The following is a 26,676-nucleotide window of genomic DNA, read 5'->3' on the forward strand; positions in this document are numbered from 1 at the left end:
CGGGTGTTGAACCTCTACTAGGTGTCAGACACTCTTCCAGCTGCTGGGGAGTGAGCAGGGAATAGCATAGGTCCCAGGAGCCCATCTGATGAGGAGAACTTATTCTTACCACCCAATATTTATATTTCAGGAGATAGAACATCAGACAGTGGTAGCAAAATAGAAATGAAGTGGGAATTAAAAGAAGAATTTTAATTCTTCCGCTTAACTCTGGGACTTGAGGGAAGTGGCCTTGTTTTAATGCAGGAATATTCATTCTCTTTCATGTAAAAACACAAGGTATACATGAACCAAGTCCCATTTTTTATTTACCAAATAGACAATTAAAGATGATAATCAATGCTCAGGACTCGAAATGTTGTGACAGAACAGTCTATTTCCAAAAACCTTTTCTTTACAACTGTACTAAATAGACACAGAAGTATGACTTCAACTTCAACAACCGTTGACATTTTAGCACGTTTCATATATTTCCTGCCTTTTTTTTTTGCTAGAGTTTTAAGGAAAATTCCAGAAATTATGCCACTTCATCCCTCAGTGACTCAGTAAACATCTTTTAAAAAGAAAGGAGAAAGGGGGCATCACACCAGTGGAATTGATTAGTAAACTTTGTGTCACCTAATAGTCTATATTTTCCCTTTTCTAAAAGAGGTTTGTTTGTTTGTTTGTCACTCAGTTGGCTCAAATAAGGTTCCAAACCAGGTCCATACATTGTTGTTGTTTCACTCTTAATGTCTTGGAATCAACCAAAGCCTCCAGCCTTCTCCACCTCTCCTCCCTTACCTGGGCAGGAGCCATGACATTTGTCCTGAAAGTGTCCCACATCCTGGATTTGGGTCATAGTTGAATTGATCCTTGCATCTTCTTTATTTCCTGGAGACAGATTTGATTCACATTCTTGGTTTTGTTTGTTTTCTTGTAGAGCGTGTTAGCACATGTGTGCTTCTGTGTGCGTCAGGTGTTGCTGGCTTTGTTTCTTATAAAGTGTGTTACTGTGTGATACACATATGTGAGTGCTTCAGGTGCAGCCGTGGCCTTCCATTGCAGGGACATGAGGCCCAGCTGCTCTACTTCTCACACTATTAGGGTTGAGCCATTTGTCTAGGTACTGACTACCTGCAGAATTTGGGAGAAGTAATTTAAGGTTTCTATGAGTCTTGATTTTCTTTCTTTCTTTCTTTTTTAAAGCTTAGTATATTTCTTTTATTTATTTATTTATTTATTTATGTTTTAGTTTTCTGCAGACACAACATCTTTGTTAGTATGTGGTACTGAGGATCGAACCCGGGCCGCACGCATGCCAGACGAGCGCGCTACCACTTGAGCCACATCCCCAGCCCGAGTCTTGGTTTTCTTGACTACAAAAGACGCAATGAAATCTCCCCCACAATAGGGTCCAGGGGCTGCAGGTGGGGAGGCACCCTCAGACTGAACATAGCCATGCAAATATCCACACTAATAGTGACAGGGATTTAATTGCCTTTTGGCAATTAAGAGAAAATTTTCTTCAAAAAACATTTTCCTTCCTGAGGTACCATTAATCGAGAAAATGGTAATGTTCTTTGTATTGGAAAAAGCTTCTAGTACATTTCCAAAGATTGAAAACCATCAGTTTTTGAGCCAGCAGAGATAGCAGGGAGTGATTAAGTCCTTGTGGGCCCTGAGCCCTGCACCCAAGAGGGATATGCACAGTGCCCTCTGTGGCAGAGGCTTGTTCTGCAGCCTGACTGGGCGAGTCTGAAATCCCCCAGCCCTGTGGATCAGAGAGGAATCCCTGAAGGAGAGGAAAGAGGCATTGCAACTTTTATGGGATGGTTCACTCATCAAAAGATTCTGCTGCTGCATTCCAACCCCTAAGACAAGCCTCGTGTTGGAGTCTCTGTGAGAACTGGCTGGAAGAGCCTTTTAAAAGGAGTCTTCCTGTTGATTGTCCGGGAACAGACTTGCTATTTAAATTTTAACAGTTCTCAGCAAGCTTGCAATTGCAAAGCTTGTGAACAGACAAATCCTTCCCAAACCACTTTTTTTTTTTGGTACAAATCAGAACGCCCATGAGATGGATAGGGTTCATTTGTATTAGTTTTCAGTCTAATCTCTCTTCCTGCCAGATCTTTTATCTTCTAGTGGGGAAGAAAAAGAATAAATAAAGAATTCTATAGATGTAACTGGAGGACTGAGCCGAGCCAGAGACAGAGGAGATTAATAGGCCCTGTTGTCAAATCAAACTGGGCAGCAGACCCTGTGACTCATGTTATGGACTTTCAAGAGCTGTTTACACTCTGGGTGAAGAAATGGCCAAGGGTTGAACAGGGCAGAGGTTTGGAAGGATGACACTGAGGGCATCTTAGTGTAGTTGTGTGTTGCTATAGAGGAATACCTGAGGCTGGTAATGTATAAACAAAAGAGGTTTGTTTGGTTTATGATTGTGGTATCTGGAAAGTCCAAACTGTGTAGTGCCAACCTCTGAGGAGGGCCCCCAGCTGTGTCACAACATGACAGAGAATTAAAATGCGAAGCCGTGGGCTGGGGTTGTAGCTCAGTGGCGGAGCACTTGCCTTGCATGCGTGAGGCCCTGGGTTTGGTCCCCAGCACCACATAAAAATAAAGATATTGTGTCCATCTACAAATAAAAAATTTTTAAAAAATTATAAAATGGAAAGCCGGTTCATGCAGAGAGACCAAGGTGAGGTGCCAACTCACTCTGTAATGACCTACACTTGAGGTAACCATTTCAATCCTACAAGACCGAGAACTCACTCCTGTAAGAGAATTAATCCCTCTGACAACCCCACTCCCCTCAAGGCACTGCCTCCCACTCGGCCACTCCAGGGACCAGCCTCAGGGTGAGTTTTGTTGGGCACAACCTGATACAGACCAGGACAGGCAGCATCCCCAGGTCCTCTCCGCCCCCACCCCACCTTGTTCTGAAGAGTCACTTCAGCCAACTGATTACCACAGGTGTCCTTGTCTGTGTCCCTCTGTGAAACAGCTGTTGCTCCCTGTGTCTGACTGAGCAGGTGAGCTGTCCACTGACAGACACCGCGAGATCAGAAGGAAGGAAGGGCTGGTGGAAGAGAGCCTCCTGCAGGAAGCAGACAGCACTCCCAATAGGATCAGTCCAGGAGGAGGTCTAGAGAATGTCTACAGAGATGTGAGCAGAGGGAGAGCCCAGGGCTGGTGGCCTCAGTCGGCTCCTCTTGGGTCAGAGACCAGGGGCTTGCAGAACTCAGAGAGAGCCTGTGCTGTGCAGACCTGCCCCCTTGAGAAGAGCAGGCACCTGGGAAGGACAGGGACAGTGAAGGCCACCCTCTCAGTGAGGAAGGAAATGACCTGACTATGCTCTCCTGATCTCCCAGGGGAGACAAGAGGCAGGAGCAGACACAGTCCTGCACAAGTGTCCCTGGGCCAGGCCTCCTGCATGGTGTCCCAGTGTTCACTGTCTCATTTCATACTCAGGTGACCTTGGGATTTCATGTTACTTTATTTTCTCACCTGTTTTTGATTTTAGTTGTGGTAAAGTATCCCATAACAGAATTTACCATCACAACCATTTTTAAGAGTACAGTTCAGTAGTGTTCAGTACATTCACAGTATTGTGTGCTCATCACCAACAGCCATTTCCAGAACTCTTTTCATGTTGCAGAAGTGAAACTCTGCACCCATAAACAATAACTCCCTATTCTCCCTCCCACAGCCCCTTCTACTGTCTGTTTCTATGGATTGAGTACTATAGGTACCTCATATCCGTGGACTCACACTGTATTCCTCTTTTTATGACTTATTTGACCCAGCATAATGTCCTTAGGGTCCATCTATGTTGTAGCATGTGTCAGAATTCCCTTCTTTTTTAAAGCTGAGTAATATTCCACTGTAGGCTAGACCACATTCCTTGTTTATCCATTCATCCCTTGATGGATAGTTGGGTGGTTTCCACCTCTTGTGCTACTGTGAACATGGGTTCCAAATACCTCTTTAATACCCTGTTGCAGTTCTTTGAGGTGTATACTCAGAAGCGGGACCACTGGGTAAGATGGGAATGCTGTTTCTAATTTTTTCAAGGAATCACCATACTATTTTACATTCCCACCAGCAGTGTACAAGTTCTCACTGATGCTGTTATTTTCTGTTTGTATATCTGTTTGATAATAGCCATTCTGGAGGGCATGGTGTGGTAGGTCGTTGCAGTTTTGATTTGTCCCCCATTTCTACAGAAGTTCACATAAAATCGAAGTCTAAGTGAAGAGCTCTGGCTGACCCTGGTCTCCATGCTTTTCCCACATGTGCCAGTTCTTTAGAACGAAAACTCCTTCCGTGGAGGCCCCACCCCTGCCAGCTGCATGGGTTTCAGGGAAGGCCCTCTCACCTTTCACTTTGACAAGTGGCTGCCTTTTTTAGGGAAGCCATCTAGAAACCAGGTCACCATGAGGTATTTGATGCTGACAGAGGCTCTCAGACTCCCTGAGCAAAAAGAGCAGTGGAGTGGGCTTTTCCATAGTTAATGTGGGTGCACACATCAGGTTTTTAAAGGAAACATAAAGAGAAGGGGATCCTCATCAACCGCCAATTACCGTGTCACTGGAAATCAAGAGCCAAGAGTACAGAATTGCCCAGCTGGTGGTGGAGACTGCATTCCCAGAAAGCCATTTTTGGAAGCAGCTTTATTTGAAATAATTAAAAAGATTCAATCTTTGTCATCCAACTGGCATTGCACCTCAGAGCAGCTTAACTTGGTGTTGAGGAATCCCAGCTACAGGTTCTGAATTAGTGAGACACCTTCACCTTCACGTGGCCTTTGGGACTTTCATTTTCATTTTGAGCAATTTGTGGCCACCTCTTGGTGACCTCTAAGGAACTAAAATGCCAGGTGTCCTTCCCATGAGCTCCACGCATACACTGTGAATCTGCACGGTCAGTCTTGAGGTTTCTGAAGGAGCCAATGTGATTTTTTTTTTTTGGGGGGGGGGGGTTGGAGTTTACACACAGCAAGTGTTGTCTGCAATCTGAGCAGAGCGCAGCACCATAGTGGAGTCATGTCTTTTTGACCAATGTGGATGAAAGGGAACTTAGCACCACTTTGGAAGAAGGAGAAAGACCATTTAATTTCCAGAGGAATGTCCCAGCTCATATTTTACCTTGCTGATAACTTGAAAATGCCATCCAGGCATCACAGCGGCTCAGAATGGTAGCTGATGGTGGATATTCAAAGTCATTGTCAGGTCATTCCAGGGCATCACTCTACAAAATGATCGAGCAAGAAGCATGCTTAAACTCTGCAAAATCTCATGCAGGCATGGGATCCTGCAGAACCTTCTTGCAGGCGGGAGCCCATTTGGCTGACAGTCGCTCTTCCACACCTGCCGGAAAGCTGATTGGAAAGAGGCTCCAGACTAGCTCTGAATTCTGATGTCTCTCCAGCCAGAGCCACTCAGGGTGTGGTGTAATGGGCTGCCATGCTGCAGATGGGTTGCAAAACGCACAGCCCATCTGTCTTTATCATGCTCATTTTCTCTTTTATTAAAATGTTAATGAATATAGTTTTTATTTATCATTCAGTGACAAGTGCAGCTTCCTTTTCTGGGAGATAAATCTGCACTCTGTCTAACCACATGAGCCCACAGAGAACTTTTTCTCATTACATCTTGAACCCAGGAATATTTTGGTTTCTTCTAAACCACCATGTGCAGGTTGAACAAAGGATGCCTTTACTTATTGACAACAGCCCAGGGTAATGGGAAGCACACTAGATCTGGGCTGAGAAATCTGAGTTTCATGCCAGGCTCACTAGTTGCTAGCTGCATGACTGAGCCTTGGTTTCCATGTCTGTCGAATGGGGATAACAGCCCCCCTCTCCTAGTGCTGTCTTGGAAAGCAAATGAGATAATTTGTGAGAACATATTTGCATTCGCTTGTCATTCAGACATGTACTCACGTGGGTGTGAATCTGTTTTGTCATTCTTTTAGACTCTCCATGGAAAGTGCATCTGTCAAACGTTGGCCCTGAGATGACAGGAATCACCGTGGGTGGCTTGACTCCAGCCCGCACCTATCAGTTCAGGGTGTGTGCAGTGAATCAAGTGGGCAAGGGCCAGTACAGCACAGAGACGAGCAGGTGAGTGGGGCCCTGCTGTCTGTACAGTGGCCAGGAACAGCAGGGCCTGAGAGTCAAACAGAGGCATCGCAGGAGGTGGAGGCAATTAATTGATCATCCCTCAGGGATATTGGCAAAAGCATGCGCAGAAAAGATTATCACAAAGAGTGCAAACATGGCCATGTGTTGATCTAGCTGGGTTTCTCTTAATTGCTGGGAGGCAGTGTCTTGGATTTCTCCTGTGGTGCTCTGGCTGTGCCTGCATCGATGGCTCCTGATGGCACAGTCTTATGTACCCAGGAAATTAAGAGCTCACCTGCTGGCTGTGTTTTCTGGGCCCTTTCATTTTTATTTTTCTTTTTTTCCCTTGGTACTGGGTATTGAGCCCAGGAGCACTTACCCACTGAACCACATTCCAGCCCTTTTCTATAAATATAGAGACAGGGTCTCCCTGAGTTGCTTAGGGCCTCACTAAGTTGCTGAGGCTGGCTTTGAACTTGGGATCCTCCTGCCTCAGCCTCCCAAGCCACTGGGATTCCAGGCATACATCCGTATGCCTGGCTTTCTGAGTTCTTTCTCCCCACAATTGCCAGCAGAGTGTAGGCTGTGCCATGGGCTTGAGAGGTAAATGTGTAGTATTCATGCAGGAAGCTGAATGCTGCCAGTGTCTCTCAAGTGCTGTTCTCCTGAGCAGTGTCCTCACCCACACATCCCAGGAGGTCCATTTTGGAAGCCCTGCAATTGTAAGGGGACAAATGACTACATCCAATTTTAGGGTTCTCCCCTGTCCCCAAACCAACCCCAATTCTATGACCTGGTTTGTAGAATAGTGAGATTGAGATGGCTTTCAAAATGTGGGAGTTTTAGAGGAGAAATAGCAATAAAGCCAAAGAGACAATCCAGAAAAAGTATTGGACACTGAGTGTGAGTGGCTCACTCAGCTGGTGGTGGTTTGGGGAGCTGAGGCTCTGCAGCTCTTGACGGAGCAGGTGGGTCTTCCTGGCCGCCTGCCTAGTTGAGCTGCAGAGAGCTGAGGGTCATGACTACTCACAAAGTCCTTCAGCACAATTGATGTGTGTTTTGTTCTTTTTAAAAAATAATTTAATTTTTAAGTTAGATGACATATTTATATGATTCAGAGTTAAATAAATATTTATGCAAATGTCTGTTTTCCACCCCTGCCCTTGTGTTCCACCTCACCTTTCTAAACCAGTAACCATGTAAATATTTCCCATACATTTTTCCAGAGATTTAAATATATATACACTTTACTAGTAAATGCGAATTTATAATTCAGTCTCTTCCTTTCTACACAAATCAGAGCATGCCATACATATTATTCTGAAACTTTTTTCACTTCATAATCCATCTTTGGAAATCTTTCAATATCAGTTCATAAGAAGTACCCTCATTTTTTTTTCACAGCTACATAGTATCCTGTTGTAACACTGTACCATACTCTATCTAACAAATCCCCAACTGATGGACGTTTAGGTTGCCACCAGTTTGGTGGTACAGCAAACAGTATTACAAAAATAACTAGTGTTGATGGTTAAATTGCCCAGCTCTAAGAGGCACCAAATGACACCTGCAACAGCAGTGTGCAACAGAGCCCATCCCTCTTCCTTGACACACAGTATATTTTTACATTTATGTTTTTCCTAATCTACTAGTAAAAATGGTATCTCATTTTAGTTTGAATTTGCGTTTATCTTAGTAAGAGTGAAGTTGACTATTCATGTATTTAAGAGCTACTTATACTTCTTTTTGCTGTGAACTCTTTACATTCTTTGCCCAGTTTTCTTCTGGATGATTGGTCTTGTTCTTATTGAACTGTAAGAGCTCTTAAAATACCAGGGACACTAAACCTTGGCTGTGAAATGAGTTGCGAACAATTTGCCCTCAATTTTCCATTTGTCTTTTGACTTTTTGCAATTAGCTTCTGTCAACCAAAGATTTTTATGAAATTTATTTATTTATAAATATTAAGTCATATTAATTGAACAGATTAATGGGCTTTCTGTGATGTTCCCATACATGCATTTATTGATTTTTACCAAGAGGAAGGCTCCAAGTTTGGCTGACAAGGGTCATATGTTTCTGGCACTCATCTCCCTCTCTCCTACCCATCCTTTATTTTTAGGCTGATGTTACCTGAAGAACCACCCAGTGCTCCCCCAAAAAACATTGTGGCCAGTGGGCGAACCAACCAGTCTATCATGGTGCAGTGGCAGCCACCCCCAGAAACTGAGCATAATGGGGTGCTACGTGGGTACATCCTCAGGCAAGTAACCACTGATTTCTATATGGTCCCTAGCAAGAGTCAGGTGTCTATTCCTCTAAATGTCTGTAGGAGACAATCAGTAGTGCAGGCTCTCAGGTCAGGTGTCAGATGCTATGGAGTGGTGGAGACTGTGGCAAACTGGAGAGCACATGGTAATGTGGGCACCTTGCAGAGAACTCCCACGTGTGTCCACCTGCAGAGTCCGCACAAAGACTGGCATTGGTGGTTGCATTTGGCAGGAGATTGGAGGGGACATCTTGGGTAAGGGAGCAATGTTGCTATTCATTGTAAACCTTTTAATTCCTTCAACACTTTCACTAGATCCATGTATTGTTAAGCATAATCACTTAAATTAATACTAATTAATGTGATTCAGTTATTATCCAATGGTTACCACATGAGCATGTTGCTCAGTTTTGCCAGATTTTCTAGGAGTTCAAGAAAATTCCAATACCTGGCCTTTTACATACAACCTCCCAGTGTTCAGGAGTTACATACAACCTCCCAGTTCAGGAGTTCAGTAGAGCAGGCCAGATGTCCACATCTGCGGGCCAGATGTAACCAAAGGGTGCCAGTTTTCTATCTCTGCCTTAGAAGAGCCAGTGAGGCTTCTAAAAATATTGAAAGAACCATATGTGTATGTGGTTGTGGTAAGGAGGAGAAATGTCCTCTGCCAAACTCCCACTACTTTAAAAGCTGCACCAAGTGTGTCTACTGCAGTGGTTTGTCGACCTAGCAAGAAGAAGAGATAAAGCAGAGCCTAAGGGTAACTATTGAATCTCTAGTCGGCTGTCTGCTCTGGATGTATTATTGGCTTTATATGGGCAAGAACGATGGGGATCCGTTATTCCCTTCCTCCAGATGCCTACACTGGACTCCTGTGGAGTTATGATCAGTAAATGCTTGGTTAACAAAGCTCTTAACTGAACACATTTGACTTCTTACGTAAATGTAAGAAATTATGATGGCATTGCTCTTTAACTGCATTATCTGTGTATCTGAAGGACCCCCCATTCCCATATGCATGTCCAGAATCATGCACTCCTTGGGTAACAGTATCAGTCTCCACATGGGTAATATCTGTCTGTCACAACCAATTTCCTGCCACTCAAGCCTGTGGGTTCTCCTTGTCTCCTGAAGGGTTTAAATGGCCCATTCTGGGGAGCAGGAAGGCTCCTGTGTCTCTGTGCCCCCGCCTGTCCTTCCCCGTGTAAAGAAGGTCAAGGAGACTGAGAGTTGTCCTGGTAGGCAAGGCCTGTGGGCTCTGTCCTGATGCCCCTGGGACCCATCCTAGTCACTTGACCTCTTCCCACAGCCTTGCTGCTTCCAGGCTGAGGCCATCTGTCCCCTCCTGCTGCTTGCTCCAGCGTTGGCCATAGCCTCTTGTTCCACGAATGGAAATAATTGGCCTGCCCGGCCCGGCCACCCCTCCCGCTTGTCCTCCTGCAGCCCCTGCCATTTTCAGCAGGGAGTGAGGAAAAGTTTCCTCGGGCAGTAGCCGTCAAGTAAAGGCTTCAATAGTCATCTCACAGAACCAGGCTCGGGGCGCAGACTTTCCTAATAACATCTCTCTGATGTTGCGAGGCCACATCAGGGACTGCACATTTCTCTATTTCGTGGGATTACTGCTGTTAAAAGGATTTTCTGTGATGGTGTCAGTAAGTTGAGTGCTGGAGAAGAGGGCATCTGTATTTGTTGGGGCTTAAATCAAGAAAGCCTTAAAATGAGGGCGCACTACCCAAGGCCTATGAATATCAAAGTTTTCAGAAATTAAAGACCCATGCCAAAATGAATTTGCTTGGAAACATTTCCAAATAATCCTCTGGTCTGCAAATCAGCTCTGTGTTTGCAAGCGTGTATCCTCCAGGGCATAGTCTCTGTGTCAGATTCGAGGCACAATACAAGGAAGAGCAAATGGAAATAAATCACCTCCGTGGCTCTGGCCATAAGAAGTAGTTAGGATGCGTGTGCAGTAATAAAATATTTATAATAATGGGCAGGGTGTTTCTCTGAGAGGAGCATAGGGTTATGTCCTTTAAAAATGTTCTCTGTTTATTTCTGTATAAAAAATCATCTTGTTCTGGCTCAGCCTGTCTCCTGGGCAACATGGCCAACCAGCAAGAGTAGGATGCCCGCACTCCCCTTATTAATCGTGACCTTCTTAGACATCCTGTGAATGTTACAAAAGCACCCTCAGCTGCCAGTCAGAGTGGACCAACCTGCCCATTCCAGTAGGGAGCATAGCCGGTTTGGAAGAAGTGAATTCTGCAATTCCTTTTGCACAACTGTACTGAGTGGCTTAGGAGAATACGGGTGGTTCATAATTCAGAGTTATATCCCACACTCTCCTCAGTAGAAGAGCAATGTTTAAAACAAAATTGGGGTGCTTTATACTTCACATCTCCTTCACATTCATTGTTCCACTCGATTCTTGCAAGAACCTACGAAATGCTTTTATTAAAAATTCCCATCGGAGAGTGGTGGAAATAAGGCTACAGGAAGATACCTAAGGTCACCGGGTGCATCAGGGCTGAACAGGTCCTCACCTGTGTCTTCTGATGCTGATTTCTTTGCTTTTGCCTGGCGTGTGCAGCATGTGGTGATGGGTCCACATGAGCAAGTCATTCCTGAGGGGTAAGCTCACCACATCACACTGGCTGCAAGTACCGTTCACATGCCTGGGCCATTCCCATGTGTGATATGGAAGTGGAGCCAAGTTTTACCGTTTTTCAAATTGTCTCAGTGCCATTTATTTTAAAAGTTCATCTTTTGTGGGCAGAGAATTTAAATGAAAATATCTGTCACATGGGTCAATCCATGCCAGGCCTTTCTCCTGGTGGCCTACTGCCTTGAGGGCCATTATTACCTCAACGACCTGAGTACCTGTAATGAATTGACCTGCCCTTGGTTGGTGCAGGTGGTCAGTTAAGGATGCCACTTCAGCAAGTATCAGAGGTTGATGGGGTGTGAGGCAGAGGTGTGGCTTGATAACGTCCATGTTTGCCCACCAGAGAATTAACAGCTCCCTTCCCTGGTGCCTCCCAGAGCCTGGGGCCACCTGCTTTCAAGCATGAGACAGAAGGAAGCCATGCTTCTTCCAGCATTCATGTGCTGTCCTTGACCATTTACCTTTTCTTCCAAACTGGCCTCACCAAGAGCGAGTGGTCTATAATAGGGGAGGATGAAAGAATCTCAGAAAACTCTGATTTTCATGAAGAAACTTTGATTACCATCTCTCTACTTCCCTATTGACTTCTCAGCTCTCCTTCTCTTTGGAACATTGTTTTTTCCCGAAGAGCCTAAATCCTGCAGTCTCTGCTTTTTTCTAACAATGGTGGCCTTGCTAATACCCTGGCCTATGTGCACCTATCTCAGGTGCTTCCTTTCATGTGAGGCGCTCTGCCCTAAGGACAAGGCAGCATGGGGAGGAGCCCAGAGATTCCCGTGTGCTGTGGAGAGTCAGAGGATTCATTGCTGCCACTCTGGTTTTGGATCCCTTATCACTCATCTCCCCTTTCCATTTGTCACACAAAGCCATGATTTTCTGAGGCAAGAACCACTTCTGGGATAGAAATTAGATGCTTTGGAAGCTGCAGATGATTAGGAAATCACTTTTATTATACATGTTCCCTCATTTACCAGGGAGACTGATCCAGAAAAGCTCGGCAAATTAACTAAGTCGGTTCAGTACATTAACTTCTACAAACTGAATCATGGAAAAACATTTGCTAATCAAAATAATGCTCTGAAAGTCCTTTCATAGTGCAAAATGCAGTTTCCTAATTTATGCATTTTCTAAGTGCAGAGGTGTGCGAGTCACCTTTTAAATAAACATAACTGTGAATTTTTGCCTTTAGTAAGCTAAAGATCATACCACCCAAGTGTTCCAAAAGCCCCCAAAACAATTTGTGGTAGTTAGCACTGAACTAGCATTTTAGAAGTGTTAACGCCTTTTCAAAGCCCACTTTTTCCTGCTCTGGGGTATACTTAGATAAACCCAGATTTCCTAAATGGACCACAACTGGGAGCTCAGCCCCTGGAGGCCAAGAGGCCACACACTGCTGGCTTCTCCACTTCTCCCCACATTTCAGTCGCAAGAGTAAAGTATTTCTCAAACCCTGACAGAAATCACTTGGGGAATTTGGAGTTCTAAGTCACCATTAGCCCTGGACAAGTAACACTTATAAGACTGTTGTTTTCTCATAACCATAATGTAGTTGAAATGACACTTTTGTTTTGCTCAGAACTTATAATATACCTTAGAATGCCTGGAAGCTACCTTTTGAGTATAAACTTTTGAAATTGTTGAATTGGGATACAGTGTTGTCTGGGACTGACCTCTTGGCCCCTCTCTTGTTTATGTAATTCCATTTTTCTTTATTTGCATAGAAACACAGAAAACCAGCTCAAGTCTGAATTGTTTCTGTGCCATCATGGGCTTCCTTTCTGGTGCAGGTACCGCCTGGCTGGCCTGCCTGGTGAGCATCAGCAGAGAAACATCACTAGCCCGGAGGTGAACTACTGCCTGGTGACAGACCTGATTATCTGGACGCAGTATGAAATCCAGGTGGCTGCTTACAACGGGGCTGGCCTGGGTGTCTTCAGCAGGGCAGTGACCGAATACACCTTACAAGGAGGTGAGCTTGCTTTCCAGAACCACCAGGATGCAGAAGGTTGGTCAGGCAGCCAGGTTTGTGAAGTTCAAATTGCAATGTGCTAGAAATGAAAACAGGGTGCATTCCTCCAGGGAGTGTTTAGAAGAAATCCATCATGTGTGCGATTTCATCTCTCTGCCTCCTCTAAGCTGAAGCGATGCTGTGGAAGGGAAGCATAATGTTCCAGCTGCTTTTTCTGGGTGCCGAGGGCAGGAAGTGTCTGCTTGAATCCTTTCCTAGCACACCTATTCTTGAAAGGGTCTGTGGAAGGGAACTTTTCTAAATGCCATCAGGGCATCTTTTCAGTTGAGCTGGTCACAAAGCTCTGTGTAATGCTGTGAATGTCCTTCAAAGAGAACGATTATTTCCAATCCTGGTTTTCATGATGGAATATGATTATTGGTAATAGAATCTGCTACTTTGTGCTTTTTTTTTTTTTGCCTTTTTCAGTTACACAACCAATTTACTAAATCAATAAAAATTCCCCCAGCCCTAGAGAGGGGGAATGACCAGACAGAATGTCATGAAGCCAGTGGTTCTTAAATATATGTGCTGAAACTCGGCCCAGTCTTTGGAAGCCTCTCTGCAGCCTCTGACTCCTCCCATGTTTCTGAAAGATTCTGGTCCCAGCCCCAGGAATTGCCGGCTGGCGGGGAAACTCTCTCCCCATCTGCATTGCATGTTATTGTTCGAGCGGTAATAAATAGGCCCTCTCTTGACACAACTGCATTTGTCCTACAGCAGCCCAAATCCTTGCACAGGGAAGTAATTTTTCCACAAAATCTAAAATCCTTTTTCACTCAGCAATTTATGCCCTCTCCTGATTCACAGGTGTGATTTTATTTGCTTAGGCATTTTTATGGCTGCCAGGCCTTGACCTTTTTCAAATGATAAGGTTTCTAACTGCCCACTTCTCTCCCCAAATCATGCCCAAGACCTAATGTTCCTTGATATTACACGCTGTTATTATCATCCCTTATTGATTGGCTGTCTGTTGTCATCCCCAAGCCCATAAATCCTCCTTTATAAATTAAGTGTAGTCAGTTCCGCCTGCACAGTGGCTAGCAGAAATATTAAAATGCAGGACAACTCAGAAGAACCTGTCCATCTGCAAGTGATTCTTGATCGTTCATTGGAAGAAGAAAATAGCCGAAAACCTGGACCATTAATGTTTGCTTTAATTAGTCTATTTAATAAAATAACAGTAAACTTGGAGGCTTAAAATGACTAATACTGCTATTAATAATCCCCTATTACTATTAACTGCAACTGCCTCATTGTGTTACTTACTGGTGCATTTGAGTTCTGCAGAGAGCAGAGGGAAGCAGATCTCAGCCTGACTGAGGGGGGTTTTGAGGCTTGGAGTTTGCCTTTTATACAGTTGGCAATGGGGAGCCATTCAAGGCTTAAGAGCTGTGAATGTCATGATCAAAGTGGTGTCCTGGAAAATGAATCTGTCAGTGGAGTGCAAGCAAGGTGGGAGGAAGCAAAGATGGTGGCAACAACTTCAGAGACATCAGAGCAACAATTTGGCTCCCAAGTGGTGATTTCCCCCGATTCAGTGGTTACAACGAGAAGGGGCCAGGATCTATATTTGGGAGGTGTGTTGTCCTTTCAAAACAGTTCACATGTATTACCTCAGTTGTGCTCCACTGAAATCCTTCAGGCAATACAGCTGAGATTCACAGCCTCATTCGTTGCTTCCTGCACAGTTGAACTGGGTATAAAAACAGGAATGGGGTCCAGGCAGTATCTTCAGTCACTATGCATAAAGAAACTGCATGCCAGCTAGCTTGAATTTAGGTGGTATGAAATTGCACATCTAGCAAATGGCTGGAACAGCTCTAATATGCAATCTTCAGAGATAAGACCACTGTCTTCTGAGCGACATCAGCAGCCCCTGATGTCAGCAGGACCTCAGAAGGTTCTGGCATGTTAGCAGCTGGACTGGCAACGTGCTGGGTGGGCTCCTATCCCACTCCTCTGAGCAGTTATCAGGTGGTGAGGTTCCTGCAGTGAGCCATAGCTCTGTAAAAGGCTTTTTTCTTCACATGGGTGAGAACCTGACTCCACTTGCTCTCTCTCCAGTCCTCCCTATCTGCTTTTGTTTGACTCTCATAAGTTAATATTGGAACCACAGTTGCGCGGGCAATTCTCCATGTGCAGCCTCACTTTTGGAGCTGAGTGGTCTTTCCCTTGCTTGGGTGTTGGATGTCAGGTGTGGGCACATGAACCTGGAGCCCCACAGGTTTCAGGGGTACCTAGCAAACATGGCCATAATTCACATCTTCACTCCCCATGGGGCAGCTCTGTTTCGATGCTCTGGAGGACTTTCTCATGTACACGTGGACTTCCTCATCCATACATGGACCTTCCTCATATGCTCTTGATGGCTGTCCTGACCCCCAGCCCTGGGTGAAGACTTCCTCCTCATGGGCTTCAGGAACACAGTTCTGTCTGCCTTCCCTTTGAGGATGCAGCTTTTCCTCTGCATGTTTCAGACTTACTGTGTGCTCTCTGGGACTGTTAATGCCCCCTAGGGAATATCCCCCGAGCTTGCTGAGATTCCATTGGTCATTTCATGCTGTTTTTCCAGACCCTGACCCCAACCTTAAACTCTTTCATGGGCCACTGGTGAAAATTATCAGACTACAACAGCCTCAGAGACATCTCCAGGAAGCACCTGCCCACCCGACCTGCTTGTTCAAGGAATGTGTGGAGCCCCAGGGCAGATTGAGATGGTGACACTTAATAAAAATAGCATGAGGATGCTGTGCCTTGGATTTGGCTGTGGCACTGGCTATGACACTTGGCTGGGAAAGCACAACCGGCCCTCAGATCTGGGTGCCTTGGAGGCACAGTCACACCTGCCCAGTGAGCAAGATAAAAACAGTCAGACTAGGTGACACAGCAGGAAGAAAAGACAACAGGAAGGACCACAGTGCTTTAGAGCAGCAAAGGGGCAGACTGGAGTACTGGGATATGGTCTCTCTCTCTCTCTCTCTCTCTCTCTCTCTCTCTCTCTCGCTCTCTCTCTCTCTCTCACACACACACACTCACACACACACACACACACACACACACACACACACACACATTCTAAAGATGAGACCCCGATAAGAGCCTCTCTGGGCCTCCTGCTTTTTATCCTATTTCTTTAGGAAGTGTACCAAGCCTCTCTGGGCCTCAGGGACCTCATCTGTAAAATTGGGCCCTTAATATCTGCCCTGGCTGCCTTGAAAGCAGGTATGACTAGAAAAGGACACAATACATGTGTGCAAAGGCTCTGAGAACTGAGGCTTTACAGACCTGTCTGCCGGGGTGTGTTTGCTTTTCTACTGGGCATCCACCTGGTGTTTGAAAGTTTCCTCAGTAGCTATAGTACAGAAAGAGATTTGGGGTCAGTCTTTCTGCTAATAGTAAAATAGCCATTTGAGAATTAATGTGGGCACCAACTAAATACTCAGAGCTGTGGGAGGGGCTCTGCCATCAGGGTCGAGAAGATGCTGAGAGCCTCTGCTTCGGTTCCTGCAGGCTGGTCCTGGAGGAAGGTATACTAGGGCTTGAGGAATAAGGGCAAGAACCAGTCAAGGAACCAGCTTCACTGAGGTCGCCCCTCATTCCTCCAGAGGAGGAGTACAATTCCCCAATCAAGACCCTCAGAATAGACCATAGACTTGAGAGCCACCCCTAAAGAGGGGCTTATTGGGATCCCTGAGGTGGAACCAGCAAGGGATCAAGTTTGCAGCTGTCTGTATTAGTTAGATATGGGATCCAGCTGCTAGAAACAGACCCCAATGACAGTAGCTTAAACAAAATGAAGATGTGGTTTTTCTTTTTTCTCACATCAGAAGAGCAGGCAGTGGGTGGGAATGTGGGTTGTAGGGGAAATCTGGGATCATCAGAGAATCAGGATTTTCTGTCTTTTTGCTTTGCTATCTTTGGTATTTGCCTCATGGTGATAAGCTATCTACTGTAATGCCTGCTATCACATCAACATTCTAGAAGGCAAGTTGGAGGAAAACATACATGGGTGTGTCTTGTGGCCAAGTATTCCTTTAAAGATCTTTTAGGATTTTTCTTAGAATTTCATGTGTCACTGATTTCTGCTTCCTATTCATGGAATTCTCTGTGCAGGAAAAGCCAGAAATGTGAATTTCTCAGCTGCATGGTTTTCCATCCATTGTTCAGGCAGGAAAAGGGGAGGCTATTGGAGGGGCAGCTAGCAGTTTCCTCCTCTCCAAGGTGACTGTAGCTGAGGAGTTGCATGGTTTCTAGGTTTGAAATGGAACAGTCCGCTGCCTCAGGGCTGCCTCCCAGGAGCGCCTGGGGGTACTTCCTAATCATCCCTGCTGGAATCAGCAGACTTCACATCCACAGCCCGCAGGCCACGACCTCCACCCAGCTTGGGCAGCAGCTGAGCAGGCTCCTTGCCCAGGCTCCTTGCCTGGGAGCCCACTTAGGCCTTGAGTGTCCCACAGCTGCTGGCACTGAGTATAGGGAAGGCCTGGAGGCTGAGTAGGTCCTTCAGACTGAAAAGGGAAATAATTAAAATGCCTGCATAGGAAAGGCGAAAAGAATAACTCATAAAATTAATTATTTGCCAGTTTAATTTGGGAAATTATCAGAATGTATAGAAACACGGGTTGGCAGTCTATCAGGAGATCTGAGAGAGGCAGGATTACTCAGCCTGGGGAGGGGGAGGGCTGCCTCCTGCCCGCCAGATCGTTTCTCCTTATCCAAGGGCAAGTGCGATGGGGCCCGGGGCAGCGAGGTAGCTTCATCTTGGCTCTAACAAGGGCTTGGCTGGAGCCCCCAGAGAAGGCACAGGCCGCTGGGGAAGGATGTGCGGCTCACACTGCCGTTGGTGGGAGTGGAGCTTGTTAGACAGTCTTTCTCAAAGAGAACTCATAAATGATGCAGCGCTAGCCCGGGGTGCGCAGCGCAGGGCGTGCAAGCTGCTCGGCTGGCGCTGGCAGCTACGGGAGCGCTGCTCGCTCCAGCTCCTTTTTCTTGCAAACACATTTTTGGTCTCAAGTGGTTTTTTTTTTTCCAGGAAGCTCCTTAAGGAAGATAAGGAAGTTATTTCTACACTAACTTCAGCACAGCTTAGTTTTGAACCCACCACCCACCTGCTACACACCCTGCGTTCCTGCTTAATTCCGTGTATTATTGAGATGTCTTAGAAATGAGCGATTTGTCCCCGCTGGCTCTCTACAAGATCTTGGCATGGACTGGCTGGGGGCACACGGGGACTGCCTGCTACCAACTTTCTAACTTCCCAACTTTTCAAGTTCCCCTTTCATCCACCAGCCCCCAGTTTCTTGTCTGCCAATTCCATTTAATAGATTTTATTAACAGCGCCTCCCTGACCTTTTCTGTTCAAGGCATTTTAAAGGGGATATATTAGCTTACAAATGGAGCAGCATGACTCTAAGACAGTTTCAGCCAAGTGAACTTTGCAAGGGGTGATAAGAAACGCTGGCTCTGCGCAGACCCTGTGGCCTGAAATCTCAACATGCTTGAAGCCCACCTGTCGGTTTTCCACCATGACTCCCTGAAAGAAGTAGAAAATAACCTGCATTTACTTGAAAATTTCACAGTGCTCCCAGAAATCGATATGCTTTTGGTTTCAATTGGAAAAAACCCAGAGTGGAGGTTCTGCACACTAAATGCCCAGTGTAATTAGAAGCATTTTTCCTATTGCCAATGTCGACTTCAGCAACTTTCTAATGGTGCAGAATGGGAGGGAAAGTACCAGTCACCGGAAGCAAATAGCAGTTCATATCCTATGCTAATTCAGTCTATGGTTCACAGGATTCAGTTTTTGTTCTAAATCATTCAAATAACCATGAAAAACACATGAAAGACAGACACATGGGTTCTTCTCAGGTGAGCCTTTGGTGGGGGGCTCCTGCCCATGCACTGTTGGAATATAAAATGTACTAGATCGTGGTTACATCCTGAAACAAACCCATGTAGATTAGCAAACTCCTGCTCCCCATTTTAAAACTGTATCCATTAAGACACAGATGTTGATTTTTCCAAAAAGGATCCAAAGACAAATTATAGCATAAATCATCATTTTGAGAGCAACAAGGTTTTACTTTTTTTCTTTCTGGTTTTATTTCTTTTATCATTTTTCTTCCTGTAACAGGTATGTTTGTGCTATGATGATTTATTCTGGTTTCAGAACATTACCTTATAATGAAAGAGAAATATTTCATATTTAAAAATAAATGGAGAAAATATTTGGTTATCCACATTTCTAAAACATTAGTAAAAGCTCCTAAATGTTCACTTGGGCTTTCAAAGGTTTTCTAAAGTAAGGATTATAAATGAACACTCGTTTGCAAGCCCCATTCTTATCTCCTCTTGGGAAATTCTCAATGTGGCATTAAATGACACTGCACAAAAGATTTGTTTCTCAATCCCTAAGACTTTCCAGACCTCGGGCCTTTCCTACAGAATAGGAAAATGTACCAAATTCTCCCAGCATTACCTAAAACACCGAGTAAAAGCTGAACAAAATAGATATGGAATGTTCCATTAGGTATGGGCTTAATTTGGTCTTTTAGAATTTACAGGAAGGAAACGATAGGAAGCCAGTGTTTTGGGGGAAGCCAGTATATACTGCTTTTCATTATGCTATGCTATTCACATGACTCCTAATAGTCATGTGAGACAGACATACTGTCCCTATTTTACAGAGGGAAAATAAAGGAAGTTCAGATAGGCAACTAATTCTCCCAAGGTCACATAGCTAGAAAATGCTGAAAAATACTGGAATTTAAACCTTGGCCAGGTGACCTCCAAAGTCCAGGCCCTAACTGCAGTGACCTGTCATCACTAGAATTTGCTTTTTTTTTTTTAATTTTGCATGTACCAAGCATGGTCAAAAATTACTTCATATACTTCACTGCAGCTCATATGTGAAATAAAAAAAGAAATGAAATCTCATCTCACTTGTACTCACATGGCAGGTGGGTGAACAGTGGCTGTCGAACATTGTGAACTGCAGTGCAAAATAAGAAATCTATTTTACATCAACCCCAGTATGCACACACACCTGAAACAAAGGGTTCATGGAAAAACAGTTACCCTCGCAGTGTATGATGTTCTTTGATATTTTCTGTTCTTTTCCATTCTGTTTCATTCTCTTTAAAATGCTGGTGTGACTGCCAAATTGGTTTCCTAATCCACTAATCATCTGTGACCCACAGTTTAAAGAATGCTGGACTCCAGCAATCCAGGACGTTTGGTCTAACTGGTTTCATCTCTGGAGTTAGGGCTCAGCAGGGTCTGGGCTGTGGAGCCTGTACTATATGTCCAGCTATAAGACAAATTGGGGGTCTCACTGGGGATGTGAGCAGGGGCCCCCAGCTTGGGCACAGAGCTCAGATTCAAGAGCTCCTTGGCTTGGGATGGATCCCAGCATCTGTAACCTGCAGGTGACCTCGTGAGAAGGGAGGGGTTCTGTGGCTTGTCCTTCAGCTGCCGCTAGAAGACACATGAGCAAGTGAAACCCATCTTCAGCTGCTCTGGCCATTGTATTATTTTGTGATTTACAGCCCCGTGTTTCCAACTAGCCTGGGACTCTGAAGGCAGAGGCTGTTTCTGATTTGCCTTTTTTGTATTTGTATTCTCATATCCAAGAGCAAAGCCTGACCCATTTATAAAGCATAAATGAATGCCTGATTATAATCAGAAGGCTCAAGGGTTCTATTTCACTGTTCAATGCTATGCCAACATAATACCTGCCTTCTGTCCTGCTCTTCTCACTATCTCGAATGCTCGAGGGAAAGCATCTCCAGGCACTGTCACAGTGGACTGGGCCCTTTGTGTCTTTCCTGCATCCTGCATCAGCAGCCTCACCTGAGTGCCTCCCACACAGACCTAGCCCCATGCAAGAGCCTGGACCCAGAACTTTCCTCCCCTCCTCTGCCAGAAGTGCTGACATGGGCCACAGCCTAGAAGACATGCCATGAAAACTTCTGCATTGAAAGTGTCACCCAGCATGACCAGGAAGTGTGTCATTCAGCATCACAGAGAACTCAACTTCCTAAATGTATGGATGGGCATGTGTGTATGCAAGCAGCCCAAGACTGGTGTGGAAAGCAGTTAAGAATTAGAAAGAAGCCTCTAGTGTGCTTTTCCACACACTCTGAGAAATCATGAAGATGGGGTGCCTGGGAACCGGGATTTGGATGAAGGAAAGGAGGAGGTACTACCTCAAAGTGGACCAAAAGTGACTGAGACACAGCCACTCCCTGCCAGCCTTGGGCCTTCATTTGGGAAGCTCAGCCCTGGTCACAAGTGAAAACATTTCTCAGAAATGAAATTGACATTTCATGAATAAAAACACTCTTTTCCTGTCATCTTGTCCCTAACCTGCTACGGATTCAGAGGAGCAGGCCGACCTAGGCAAGGTTGGCAGACAAAGTGCCCAGGCCTGCCTGCCTAGCCCCTGTGATGTTACCTCAACCTGAAAATTGGCCCTGAAGACTTCTGGATGCCTGGTAAACAAAGAACTGGAAAAAAACAAGTTCAGAAAGGGACCTATAGAACTTTTAAAGTATTTCTTACAAAGGCCATAAAAAAGGTACTCAAGTTTATTTGTCAAAGATTTGTTATCCTAATAATGTGTTGGAAATGTTTAATGCAGTGAGCACATTTAGGTGTATCAAAACTCCAAGAACCATAACAGCACAAGAACTCAGCTGTAGCCTATAATGATGTGGAATTAACGGTAACAGCCGGCACACAGATTGTAATATATACATCCACCCAGTAATGCGTAGCCAGTAATTCTTCTATGTAATGAGCTCACCTCTCCCACTTGAAAGGCATATATGCTTAATTCTGTGAGGTTACCTGGAAAAATAGATGCCCATGAATCCCCATTAAGTCCTAGATAGGCACTTCAGACCCTAGTATTGTAAATCGTATACTTTGGGGGCAATGAAAACAGGGTGTGCAGTTGTGCCCTTTTCCACAGTGTCGCCATATTGCTACGAAGCAGCTGCCTGGCCCTCAGCTCCCTGCCCAGCCCCCTCGTGGCAGAGCAGCTGTGCTGGGCTCTCGCCAGGGAGTGGGAGACGTGGGGAGACTCGTTTCTAGGCACAGGTGGCCCCAAAGCCAGCTAGGAGACTACAGCCTGCCTTCCAAAGCATCCCTGCCTAAGCGCCTCCCACAGGGACCCAGCTCTTTGAAAGAGACTGGACTCTGACCCTTTCCTCCAATGGAAATGCTGCCAAGGGGACTGATCCTCCCTGAATGGTCACATGCAAGGCCACCCACCCCCCAGGAAAACTGACTTTGCATTTGAGGGTGATGAAAGATGAAATTTTATTGTGTTAATGAGATTTCACAGTTTATCTGAAACAGATAAGATAATGTTATCATAATCAATACAACTGGGCACATTAGAATATAAAAACCAGTGGACAATACACTGTAATTTCACTCTGTGCTAAATTTAGCTCACTTCCCAGCATTGCCAGTGGGCTGCTTGCCATCCTCAGGTTGGGTTTGCATCCGTCTGATAGGGGACAATAAGTAGGACAGAGGTCCATCAGTCCTACTGCAGAGGCCCAAATGCCCACATCCACCTGTCTCACGAGGCCCCACAAACTTCTCTGCCAGCCTTTCATGATGTCACTTTTATTAATTTTATTTGGCATGTGAATCTTCAAAACCATATGCAGTTCCATGGTCAGCAGAAGCTTCTTTGGATTAATTATCATTTAAACCATTGCTGTCATTGATGTAGGTTGGGGAAAAGAGGAAGTGTAATGATTGACTAGAATTCACTCAGTGGTGGGGAAGGGTTGTCCCAAATAAGCTTTATGTTGTCTTCATATATTGCCTGATTTAAATGAAATGTAAAAAATAAAAATGACAGGCTAGGGGTGTAGTTCAGTGGTAGAACACTTGCCTAGCACGTGTGAGGCCCTGGGTTCTAACCCCAGTATTGGGGGATGGGGAGGAAAAACAAAGAGAAAGGAAGAAAACAACCTGTGTCTCTTCATCTGTGGGGAACGGGCCTGCCTGGCACAGTCACAAGTCTATGGGTAAGCCATCTATTCAGCCTCAGAATCAGAAATCAAAAGCAAATTGTTTTGTTGGATTGATGATCAAAATCAACACATTGCAATGTAAGAGAAATAAGCCAAAATACCATATTTAGATACAAACCATTGTCACCAGAAAGGGGTCTGAAGATACCTCACTGAGATGGGAGAAGGGGACCTCCACCCAGCCCTGGCTGATTCTTAACTTATGTCACAGAAAAGAATTTCAGGACACATCACAAGAGGCACAAATATTTATTTAGAAAAGCAAGTAATAGAGCAGGATACACGCTCACAGGGATAAGGGATGCTCGAGGGTGAGACTCACTTTTGGGGTCACAGGCTCTTCTTTTTAAAGGAAGCTCTGTAAACAGTGGACATGAGATGTTCTTGGGGGGCAGCATCAGCCTGCTGATCTCAGCTCTCTTAATAGTGAAACCAAGGACCATCATAGTGGTCTGTTTCTTTTAGAATCTCTAGGTTGATGTCAGCAAGGCAACAGATAGCGTTTGGAAGATACTCATAAGTTTCTAACAATATTTTCCTTTGCTTTATTCAGTCTAAAGAAAATATGTTGTGTAGGCTAGCAATGAATGCGGGCATTAATCATCTGGACTCACAATACTCTAACATTCAAGGACTCTTTTTATGAATTCAGGCCTGGAGGAAGACAGGAGTGGGGAGTAAAGGGGGGGCTTGTGAAGCTTCTCAGATTTAAAGGTATAATTTCTTTTCCCTTCCCTGTTAGGTTCCTTTCTGCCTATCCTTATCTCTTCCATCCTACCTCACAACCAACACTGTGACATAGGGCCTGGGGACCCGACCTTCCCAATCACCTTGAAAACACTTGGGGCTTTGAGACTGAAGGAGACCTTGACCATGACCTTAAGCTCTCTTAACAAATGACAGCAGTTCATAATGTCATGCCATGCAACATGTGCTGGAGAGAAGCCACTCCAGGTGCCTGACCATAAGGGATAGTGAGAGAGTCCCTGCTCCTCAGAAAACAGCCAGAACCAGCACAGGCACCGCTCAGTAGTCCTGTGCATGAGACGTGGAGGGAAGAAGGAGGGTGTTTATTGGGCCTGTAGTAGTAAAGCCATGCTGGGTATTTTTCTGATTTGCAAATAGTCTGTCAGATTATGTGTGCATACAAGGAATAGCTTACCCAGGAAACAGTGGGAAACAATGGGCAGAAGTTGCAGAAGGAAAGGTTTTAGTTTCATGTGCGGAAAATCCCCTTTGCAATGTCAACTGAAGGCCTACAAAAGCCAATCCACCAGCTGGGGCTGAATGGCCACCTGCTGGGCTGCTGAGGGCTCCTGCCCACACAGGAATCCTGACCTGAGGCCCCACAGCTCCCCCTCCAGGCTGCACACATCGCAGGAGGCTGTTTCTGTGCCCCCTTGGCTCTGGGAAGTTCCAGAGGTGGCATTCTTCACCCAGACTCTGCGTATTACAGTTTCACAGACCAACCTTGAGGGGAGTGCATGTATTCAACTTTGCAGATACGCTCAGCACGTGTGCAGGTTGCATTTCCCTGCTTACTGCATCTTTATCTGGTGCTTCTACTTAAAGATTTGGCTCAGGAACTAGCTCCTCCATAAGATCCTCTTTTAAGGAAACAAGCTGACCTTTGCTGTAGTGGTTTTTATATAGAATTAAAAGTGTCTGCTCCCCCCACTAGAATCTGAGCCCCATGAAGGCAAGACCCTCATACCTAGATTCATTGCAGAAGCACAAAGAAAGGACCTGACTAGCCAGTAGGATGTGTGTGTACACACATATCCAAGCACACATGTTCATGTACACATATACACGTACACACCCCCACACACATACACGCATGTATGCAGACCTTTCTAATTATCAAAACACACAGCATAAAGGAAAAAACAGAACATAGCATCTCATGAAATACACACACTTACGCTTACATATATCCATGATCATATATAGTTATAGAATATGTATTTGTAACATTATTTATGTAGATACTATGATAGAACTGAAGCCCAATGTATTGATTGTGTCAATAAATATAATAGACTTAATTTACCTATAAAAACACAAATATTCTATATTGGCTAACGAAGCAAAATCCAACACTTGGCTGTAAATAAGAGATACCTACAGCAAGACAGAGGTCTGGGGGGCTAAAAAAGGGAAAAGATGAACAAAGAGACACAGGCAAATAAAACAAAAAGAAAGCAAGTGTCGCCTGGCACAGTGGCACACACTGTAATCCCAGCAGCTTGGGAGTCTGAGGCAGGAGTTCCGTGAGTTCAAAGCCAGCCTCAGCAAAAGCAAGGCACTAAGCAACTCAGTGAGACCTTGTCTCTAAATAAAATACAAAAAATAGGTCTGGGGTGTGACTCAGTGATCAAGTGCCCCTAAGTTTAATTCCTGATACAAAAAAAAAAAAAAAAAAAAGACAGAGTCATAATCTTGATATTTGGCCAGTAGAACCTGCATCAGAGAAACATTAAAGACAAGGAGAGAATTTTTCAATGCTAAAAGCCACAATTTGCAGTGAAGACATAACAACCATAACTTGTGCACCCAGGAACATGGCAGCAACTTCTATAAAGCAGAGCCTATAGGAGATGCAAAGAGAGAGACACTTATTCAAGGAATTTAGCATGCTTCTTCCAGTTGAAGATAGATGTGCACAAAAAGCAAACTTACTAACTAAAAAACCAAGCAACACAAAATATACAGGAGCAGTCACAGCTACATATGCAACTCTGACCCTTGGTAGCAGAGAACACCCTTTACAAATGGATCCCATCATAGGCCACAAACAATTCCAAAGAATGCACCAAAAAAAGAAAGTCATAGACTAGTTTATGAGCATTGGTGGAAATATGCTAGAAATTATCAAATAAAATTCAACAACATATTAAAAAATAGTAGATCATATGCAAGTGGGGTTTATTCTAAGAATATAGTTTTGACATTTGCCAATATTCAACTCTCCTCTGTAGTAAAAACATATAAATAGAAATTTACTCAGAATGGTAAACCATGTGTGTACCTTGAACCACAATCTGTGTTCTCAGTTTATCTAATCAGAAGCATACAGACATTTCTACAGAAGGAAGAGCCACAGGCCCTACTGCCTCCTCTACTTGTTATTGTTAAATGCAAGAGTTAGTCAAAGCAATAGATAAGAGAAATCAGGTATGGGCAGGATGCCTGAACAGGAATTAATCAAACTATATTTGCAGATAATAAGATTTGGTATCTAGAATGCCTTGAATGAACTAGCAACTTATAAAATCAGCATATAAAAAAACCTGACTTCATACTCACAAACAAAGCTCAGCCAGAAGTTATCATTGAAGAGAAGATCCCATTTACAGTAGCAGAATTACCTTAGAACAGAGGCTTGGGAATTAGTAAGAACTGGCCAACACATATGAGGAAAATTGCAAACATTCCAGAAGGTCACAAAAGTTATAAACAGATGAAAAGACATTCATGTCCTTGCATAGGAAACTCAATGTCACAGTGAGGTTGGTATCCTCTACATTAATTTAGAATTATCACATGGTTCCAGTAAAAATATTAGTA

The 26,676-nt window shown here is 44.6% G+C and overlaps 1 protein-coding gene across 2 annotated transcripts in view; it reads left to right on the forward strand.

The window, feature by feature from the left end:
* Positions 1-26,676, forward strand: part of SDK1 (sidekick cell adhesion molecule 1) — a 901,672-nt gene that overhangs the window by 703,262 nt on the left and 171,734 nt on the right. For both annotated transcript variants that reach the window (XM_081298615.1, XM_081298616.1), the window contains exons 15-17: positions 5,962-6,109; positions 8,232-8,372; positions 12,828-13,009. In XM_081298615.1, coding sequence (XP_081154741.1) covers positions 5,962-6,109; positions 8,232-8,372; positions 12,828-13,009 — 471 coding nt within the window. The remainder of the gene's footprint in view (positions 1-5,961; positions 6,110-8,231; positions 8,373-12,827; positions 13,010-26,676) is intronic.

The sequence above is a fragment of the Spermophilus citellus genome (genome assembly GCF_964194105.1).
Source record: "Spermophilus citellus genome assembly, chromosome: 6".
Classification (NCBI taxonomy): domain Eukaryota; kingdom Metazoa; phylum Chordata; class Mammalia; order Rodentia; family Sciuridae; genus Spermophilus; species Spermophilus citellus.